We start from the raw sequence: 9084 nt of genomic DNA on the forward strand, positions 1-9084 counted from the left end.
GTATCCATACATGTTAGATATCCACCCGTGTTGGTTGACTCAACTATTAGAGCAGCAGAAACCGAGATACTTGAGCAGACTAAGTCATGCCTTTATCGTCACATATGCATTCGAACAAAGACAACGACGGGACAAGAAACTTGTGTTCAGCCATGGCAACTCACTATGCCTACAGTGGGCCGATCGATTGTACCCAGGAGCCCAATGTCAATAATGTCAAGGGCAAGATGGTGATTGTTACAGGTGGTACGATGCTTCAGTACGTCTCTGAAGTATTTCATGGCTGGGCTGAGCATGATTGATAGGTTCACATGGCATCGGCGCGGTCTATACAAGAACGCTCGTCCAAGCAGGGTATGTTACCATGAGGAGAAGGACTATCGTTGGGTAGTACTGATCCTCTAACACTCAGAGCCTACGTGATGATTGGTGATCTCGATACAAAGAGCGGCGAAGCCCTCGCAGGAACATTACAGGAAGGGTACGTTATGCCTTGCCGCAGCTCACATATTCAGTGATTATAAAGTAGCAGAGACCTGACAGGGTGTTTTCAGCCGTGTTTTTGTGTCTCGATGTGATGTGAACAGTTGGGACGAGCAGGTAAAGCTATTCGATAAAGCCATCAGCAGATCCCCTACCGGCCGGGTGGATGCGGTGGTGGTCAACGCAGGTATTGCTACTACGGACGGCATATTTGCGGATGATTGTAAGACAAGCCTACATCAGGAATTGAGAGCCTGAAGGAAGGAATTGACAATTTTTATTTGGCCAGCTGAACAGGATTACCCAACCAAACCGAGCGTCAGGATTCTGGATGTCAACCTAATTGGTGGGATGTACACCATCAAGCTAGCCTTGTATCATTTCCGCCGACAGTATCGACGAGACCTCGCCGCGGGCAAAGAGGCGAGTGATACCTCGCTGATCATCCAATCCTCAATGGCGGGATATCTCGACATGCCGGGATCCCTTCTCTACGCGGCGTCCAAGTTTGGTTTACGAGCGGCGATGGCCTCCCTTCGACACACTACTCCACAGCATCGAACTCGAGTGAATTTGATCGCGCCGTGGTGAGTGAAACCCTCCGGCAGACCTTGTCAGGACATGGGACCTGATGCCTTGGAACACACAGGTTCATCAACACGGGCATGATCCCGGAGCACTTCATGGACCTAATTGCTTCCAAGGGCATTGCTTGGGCCTCGGTCCAAGATGCGGCTGGAGCTCTCATCGCCATCATCGCCAATCCCCTAGTGAATGGTACAGTGTCTTCCAATCTCATTGTTCATACGTCGGGTTTGCGAATCAACAGCATCCTAACCACTATCGACATTTCATAGGTCGTTCGTTCGCCGTCGTGCCGCGCAAATGGGCCCCTCGTGGCTATCTGGACATCGATCAAGATGACTTGAAGGAAGGAGACCGCCTGGGAGAGTGGCAGGGTCTTCTGCTGTCTCTGGGGGATGAACTGGCGAATCTGAATTGAATATTAAATCGACCACGTTGCTGAAGCGGGCTGATATTTGTAAGAGTTGCATACACGGTCCCCGTAGAGAATAACGTAAAACTGTTGAAGGCATGACTAGGAACCTTGATGACTGGTCCAGACTTACTCCGTATGTGCTCAATCAAACACAAAAGACCGAAAGACGTAGATCGAAAGTTTACAGAAGGCGGTGGATCGCCCACCTCTTTTCTTTCTGCACAGTGGATTCAAGGCCAAATGCTACGCATTACCTCTCAAAGCCGCTGATGAGTTTCGCAGTTCTTTCAGGAGCCATGACCTGAGTACCCAGTGTTATATGTATATCTTAAGTTCTACGATCCATTCCTTCCATGTCACCTTTTGCCCGCCATTCGCGCAACAACTTCATAAAGGCCGGTGCTCCACCACCGTAACCCGACTCGCGTGCGGCGGCAAGATCAGCGGCGCCTTCGTTGTTGTAGTATCCCGGCGTACACTCGGCCAGAAACTTGAGGCGCGGCTCTGCCAGCTGCAAGATAGTTTGGACCCAATTCTCCTCGGCCTGGGCGGTGGGCTCGACGCTCTTGATTCCCTGCTCGAGGCAAGTCTCGATCACGTACGCCAGTTGCCAAGCCGTCTCGCTGGCCGCGTACAGGAAGTTCGGAGTCAAGGTGGCCTGAATGTTGTGGATGAAGAAACAATTTGGGAAGTGACGGGTCGTGTAGCCGTGCATCGTACGTGGGCCGTGGCGCCACGCCTCGGTCAACGTCAAACCACCTCGCCCGTAGAGCTCCATGTTCGAACGGTGGGCGAAGGAGGTGCTGTGTTCGAAGCCGGTCGCGTAGATGATCAGGTCGACCGGGTAGTGTCTACCGTTGGCCAGCACTCCGGTCTCATCGACGCCCTCGAGACTCTTCCCCCCGGTGTCGACCAGGTGAACGTTGGGCCGATTGAAGGTCTGGAGATACTCGTCGTGGAAGCAAGGCCGTTTGCACATGACGTTGTACCACGGTTTCAGGGACTCGGCGGTGGCCTTGTCTCGGACAACCTCGTCGCATCTCGCGCGGACGGCTTCCATCTTTTCGTAGTCGACGAGCTGTCGCAACGCGGCGGCTTCGGCGGGTGACAGTTTCGGGTCCATCTGGCCAAAAACGTCGGGTAGAATGTCTGTCCACCCATCGCTGACCATGTCTTCGGACTCCCGAATGCCGTTGCAGAGATTGTTGAAGTTGACGTTCCGCCGTCCTTGCCACCCTGGCGTGAGCGAGGCCGCCCACGCCGAGTCGGTGGGCTTGTTGCCACGCACGCCGATTGACGAAGGCGTTCGCTGGAACACGTACAGCTCTTTAGCCCACCGTCCCAGATGAGGTACGATCTGGACAGCCGTCGCGCCGGTGCCAATGATCCCGACGCGCTTGTCGACGAGCTTGTGTAAATTGCCTGCTGAATCGCCGCCGGTGTAACCATAGTCCCACCGTGACGAGTGAAAGGCTCTGCCTTTGAACCGCTCCATTCCCGGGATCCCCGGGAGTTTCGGACGATGTAGAGGTCCTGCACAAGGGATGACGAATTTTGCTCGAATCTTGTCGCCCAGGTTGGTCTTGACTGTCCACGACGACGTCGCGTCGTCCCAGTGCATGCTTTCCACCTCGGTTTGGAACAGGGTCTTTTCGTACAGCCCGTAATGGTGGCCAATTCGTTCCGAGTGTGCGAGGAGTTCTTTCGCCCCGGCGTACTTTTCCGTCGGCATGTAGTTTGTCTCCTCGAGCAACGGCATGTAGATGTATGATTCAACGTCACACTGTGCCCCGGGGAAACGATTCCAGTACCTACGGGTGACGGTCAGCATCGTCTCAATTAACGACAACTCCACTGGACGGACCATGTACCCCCAAAACCACCGGCCTTGTCGACCAGTCTCAGGTTGGTGACGCCTTTGTCGAGCAGACGAGCGGCCACGATCTGAGCACTATAACCACCACCCAAAATGAAGACATCAACTTCGTCGCTCAAAGCGTCTCGCGTGAATCCAGGTTCTACCCAAGGGTCTCGAAGGTACTTGGCGAATGGCCCATCGGTCTCAATCAACTGGAACTGGTTCAGGCCACCACGGGCCTTTACCTCATGGCTACGCTTGTCACGTTCCTCAATGTATCGACACTTCAAGGCTTCCGGATCGAAAGGCAGTTTGGAGGGTTGGACTACCTTGGGGATTTTTGAGTCAAGGTAGGCTTCGACAGGTTTCGGACCCATCAAATCCGTGGTTGAGGGAACAGTAGTGTCGGCAGCCATATCGTGCATATGCCTGGGAAAAGAATCTGTCACGTTGTTCTTGTGGCAATCGGTTCTCATTACATGTCTGCTCGTCAAACATAGGTATTAATTTTATATTAAGACTATACTCAATCAACATGTCATTGAGTCAGCATAACGAGCCACAAAGCTAAGCGTTCGAACATCCTCACGAACTGAGCTCAGGTCTCGTTGTTTTGGCCGGGAACTACATCCAATCAGAATAGTAGCGCTTCATGGACATCGGCAACAGCTCACGGGCCGAGCGAGCAGGTCAATCTTCGCAGGATTGCCGCGCCCCTGGCCGTCCACGAACATCCGGAATGAATTCAGGACATGCACATTGATCAAGTGGGCCGGGGCGGCCTTGTCATGGACTTGATTGCACCGTTGCCTCCTAGGACCACGCAGATAGCTATGTTGTTTCCCTCCGATCCCAAGTCCGACGCGGCTAATTGGTCCTTGCAAGGATATCAATACTGAATGAGGCGGAAACAATGCTGATCTTAGAGATATAGATATAGCTTTGTCTTTCTGCAATGGGGCTGGAGAAGTTGATCATCACGGGCCGGTCTATATGCGAGCTTTCACGATACATTGACCTCCGGCTGACATTGGTTGTGTCACAATCTGTGGGCAAAAAGGAACGTCCGAGTATCTTTCAGATTCGTTCAGATTCGTTCAGAATGGGTTCGATTCAGGAAGTTGTCGATTGTGATGTCTTGGTGGTGGGAGCCGGGCTCAGTGGGATCTCCATGCTGTACAAATTACGAAAGCAGGGGCTGGTAGCGAAGATATTCGAGGCAGGGGACGATTTCGGCGGGACATGGCATTGGGCAAAGTATCCCGGTGCTCGAGTTGACTCCGAGTTTCCGTTCTACCAGTTGAACATCCCAGAGGTCTGGAAGACATGGGGGTTCACACAGAGATTTCCGCACCAACAGGAACTGCGAGATTACTTTCGACACGTCGACAAGCAGTGCGACCTACGAAAAGACACATACTTCAACACTCGAGTGGTTGAGGCTGTCTGGAACGAGGAGATGGGAAGATGGACTATATACACTGACTCTGGAAGATGGGCACGGGTAAAGTATCTAGTCGTGGCTAGCGGGTCACTGGACAAACAGTATACCCCAGAGATTCCAGGACTGGCCGACTTCAAAGGGGAGATGTACCACTCTCGTTCCTGGCCACAAGGCACCAGCCTGGAAGGAAAAAAGGTTGCAGTCGTCGGTGCTGGCGCTACAGGTATCCAAGTGGTGCAAGAGACGGCGAAACAAGCGAGCGAGCTGACGGTGTTCATCCGTCGACCCAGTACGTGCCTACCGATGGGTCAGCGGGACATCACAGACGAAGAAAGAGCGTCTCAGATCGGCAAATACCCAGATTTGTTCCGTGACTGTCGCTCGTCGTGGTCAGGGTTCCCCTTCAAGCCTGGTCCTAAAGCTGTAGAGGCCACGCCGGAGGAACGAGAAGCTGTGTTCAACGAGACCTGGAGCCGAGGGGGTTTCGCCTTTCTGACTGCGTATTCTGACCCCCGGACCGACCCTGTGGCCAACAGGATGGTCTACGACTTCTGGGCGAAGAAAGTCCGCCAGAGGATCTCGGACCCTGTCAAACGCGAGATCCTCGCACCCGAGATTCCCCTGTACTACTTTGGAACAAAACGTAGTCCACTCGAACAAGACTACTACGAGATGCTGGACAGGGACAATGTCAAGGTAGTCAGCTTGAGGAGCAATCCTTTTCAGAAACTACACACGAAAGGTGCTGTGATGCAAGATGGGAGCTCCCATGAATTTGATGTACTCATCATGGCCACCGGTTTTGAGAGCTTCACGGGATCGTAAGTGCCCTTCAATGCTGAACAAAGAAATTACTCTTCTTTGAAGTTACTGATAAATAATCTTGCAGCCTTTATGGCCTCGGCCTCAAGAATCGCCACGGGATTGATATAAAGGACGTGTGGGCCGAGGAGATCCACACCTTCCTAGGTCTCCTCGTACGCGATCTTCCCAATTGTTTCGTGGTCTTCGGCCCTCAAGGTATGTCAATGATGAAAGATTGATTTGGGAAACCCAGCTGACGCATATTACCAATTAGCACCAACCACGCTGTACAATGCCCCCACGACCATCGAGTGCCAGACTGACATAGTCACCGATCTTATTGTCAAGACGGAGCAACGAGGAGCAAAGTCAATTGAAACGACAAAGATCGCCGAACAGGAGTGGGCGCAATTGTTGGATTCGCAGTTTAGACAGTCGTTGGTGAAACATACACCGTCTTGGTGGACTCGAGCCAATGTTCCCGGGGCAAAGACCCAACCTTTGACATACCTTGGAGGACTCATGGAATACGAGAAGTTATGCCTCACAGCCATTGAGAGTGATACAGGGTTGGTGTACAAAGGGGTTGTCGGGCATTAATGCTACGCTGATGGTCCTTTTTCGTTCGAGTTCAGAAGCAATTCGTGAGATAGCAATAGTCAGGAAATCATAGATCTATACAGTGACAGGCATAAATGATGAGCGGTAACCAAGGAACGAAACCGACATTATCAACATCACATGGTAGAATGAGGTGGTGGCAATTGTGCTACTTATTGCACATCGAGCGGGAAATCTTCACGTTTCTGACCCACTTTCTGATCAACACATTGCACCTCCATCCACGGTGTAGACCGATCCCGTCGTCCAACTCGAGTCGTCACTCAAAAGGAAGACGAAAGTTTTGGCGAGTTCCTCCGGGGTGCCTAACCTGGGGATGGCTAGCGATCTGTGCATTTCCATTGCTGGAATGTCCTTCTTTCCTGCTTCCTGAAGGATACGATCCATCAGAGGTGTCTGTACAGGCCCGCTGGGAGACACTCTTTTAGCATTATAACCACTTTAATCACGGGCCACTCGGTACTTACGGCGCCACTGCATTCACGCGAATACCTCGACTGCCGCTCTCTCTGGCCGCACACCTAGTCAATCCCAAAACACCGTGCTTGCTGACGGAGTAGGCCATGACTCCCGCACGACCTGAGAGGGCCGCGGTACTGGCTGCGTTGACGATGGCAGCGCCTTGCTTCATGACCCGGAGCTGGGCTCGCAAACAATAAAACATGCCCGTCAGATTGACCTGGATGATCTTGTCCCACGTCGAGTTTTCTGTGTCAGTGAAGTTGCGAAAAATCTTGTCGTCGCCCTCGATGCCTGCCATGTTGACTGCTCCGTCGAGTCGGCCGTAGGTATCGACCGTGGATCGAATCCAGTCATCCACACAATCGGAGTCGACCACGTCTACCACTGTGGCGGTTACTTGCGCACCTTGGGAGCGGAGATCCTGGGCAACCTGCTTGAGTGCGGGTCCTTGTATATCGGCAAGTGCCAAACTGGCTCCATGCCGGGCACTTTCATGGGCAACAGCACGTCCAATGCCGCTGGCAGCGCCAGTGATGGCGACGACCTTGTCCTTGAGGGTTGACATGTTATGACAGAAAAGGGGTTCGCGCTCCTTTGACAGTGCCCCCAAAGTTGTGCAAGCCTGACAATGGCCAAGTTGGATTCAGTTAATTTCGACGAACAGATTCCACGCAGATATATAGGTCCGAGTCTGTAGAACAATGCCGGTCTTGAAGCTGCTTACTAGTAACAGTTTATGAGCATAGCTTAGTCGAGCATTTGGATGGAGGTTGTTTCTCTTCCCGAGCATAGTACAACAGCAAACCTAGAAAAAGGAGGTTGCAACCCTAGTCCGGTACCACGAGGGGTGACTGATCTCATGGACTGACTCAAGACACAGGCGCATGACACAAGTGAAAGATGTCTTTAGAGCCGGCGGCCCGGCTCTACCTCCGAATAGATTGCCTGGACGTGGCACCTTTCTCTAGGTTGCCGTTTCGGGCAGGCTAGATGTTTCACCTCAAGGCATTGGAAAGCCATATTCTCGGGCTGAAAATATGCGGGACCGAGTGCTAGCCGTCTAACTGACTTCAGAAACAAGAGGCTTTACTCGAGGAGCACCTTCTCCCTCATCTGTTACCATCTCGGAACAATGGCTTCCCCATGGACTAGCAACATCTCATTCAACGCTTTTTTCAATGTTGTCAATGGAGAATTGCGCTCCTCCAAGGCCAAGTACCACGGCATCGACCCTGCAACAAAGCAGCCTAACTGGGATGTGCCAGTTGCCTCCCTACAAGATGTGGAAGATGCTGTAGCTGCTGCCAATAGCGCACATATGACGTGGAGAACAACCACCTGGCAACATCGTATCGAGAAGATTACTCAATTTAAGGAGAGTATCGAGGCTCATCGTGAGTTCTTCTACTTCCACTTGCACGGGCTCATATGCAGTAAATCACCTGAACTGACATGATCTCAACAAAAAGAGGAAGACTTCATCGATCTCTTGTGCAAGGAAACCGGCAAGCCTCGTGGGACAGGGACTGGAGAGGTTGGTCGGATGTCAGCTTTTTTTGACTGGCACATCAAACTCAAGCAGCCTCGAGGTGAGGAACTTGACTTGGTCAACAAGCATGTGAGGCACGAATTCGTACCTCTGGGCGTTGCAGTGGCTATTTGTCCATGGAATTTCCCATTCATGCTGAGCCTGGCCAAAATTCTCCCGGCGGTGCAGATGGGAAATGCTGTGATTGTCAAGCCGAGTCCATTCACACCGTAGGCGCTACCACTGATATACCAAAGGCGCTAGCTAATACGTTGATGTCAGATACACAGCACTTAAGGTGGTCGAGATTGCCAACCGGATCTTTCCACCTGGTCTGGTACAAGCTCTTGGGGGCGATGACTCACTGGGACCAGCACTTGTTGAGCACGCAAACGTACACAAGATCAGTTTCACGGGATCCATCGCCACTGGGAAGAGGATTATGGCTGCAGCTGCAAAGACCCTGAAGAGGGTCACGCTGGAGCTGGGCGGCAACGATCCCGCAATTGTCCTTCCGGATGCTGACATCGCGAAGGTGGCACCTATGGTTGCGCTGGTGAGGTCTCAATCTCAAGCTTGGGGAGCTGGAACTTCGCTAATCACATGCTTAGGGTGCCTTCAATAACACCGGTCAAGTCTGTGTTGCCTCAAAGCGAATTTACATCCATTCATCGCAGTATGAACCCTTCGTTGAAGCTCTGGTTCAAGCGACCAAGGCTCTGAGAGTCGGTGGATCCCACGACGAAGATGTCAAGCTCGGTCCGGTGCAAAACGAGTCGCAGTTCAATCGAGTCAAGGCATTTTTTGAAGAGAGCAAGGACAAAGGCTACAAGTTCGCGCTCGGAGCCGGTGACGTGGAAGAGTCTCCAGGCTTTTACATTGCT

At 52.3% G+C, this 9084-nt stretch overlaps 1 protein-coding gene across 1 annotated transcript; it reads left to right on the forward strand.

The window, feature by feature from the left end:
• Positions 1–4296: 4296 nt before the first annotated feature.
• On the forward strand, positions 4297–6189 carry PV06_05677 (uncharacterized protein; the record flags this gene model as incomplete). The annotated part of the gene is made up of 3 exons (XM_016406705.1): positions 4297–5606; positions 5675–5805; positions 5864–6189. The coding sequence occupies 3 exons, from the start codon at positions 4297–4299 to the stop codon at positions 6187–6189; spliced, it is 1767 nt and encodes a 588-aa protein (XP_016262309.1).
• Positions 6190–9084: the final 2895 nt, after the last annotated feature.

This window comes from Exophiala oligosperma, assembly GCF_000835515.1.
Source record: "Exophiala oligosperma strain CBS 72588 unplaced genomic scaffold supercont1.5, whole genome shotgun sequence".
Taxonomy (NCBI): Eukaryota; Fungi; Ascomycota; class Eurotiomycetes; order Chaetothyriales; family Herpotrichiellaceae; genus Exophiala; species Exophiala oligosperma.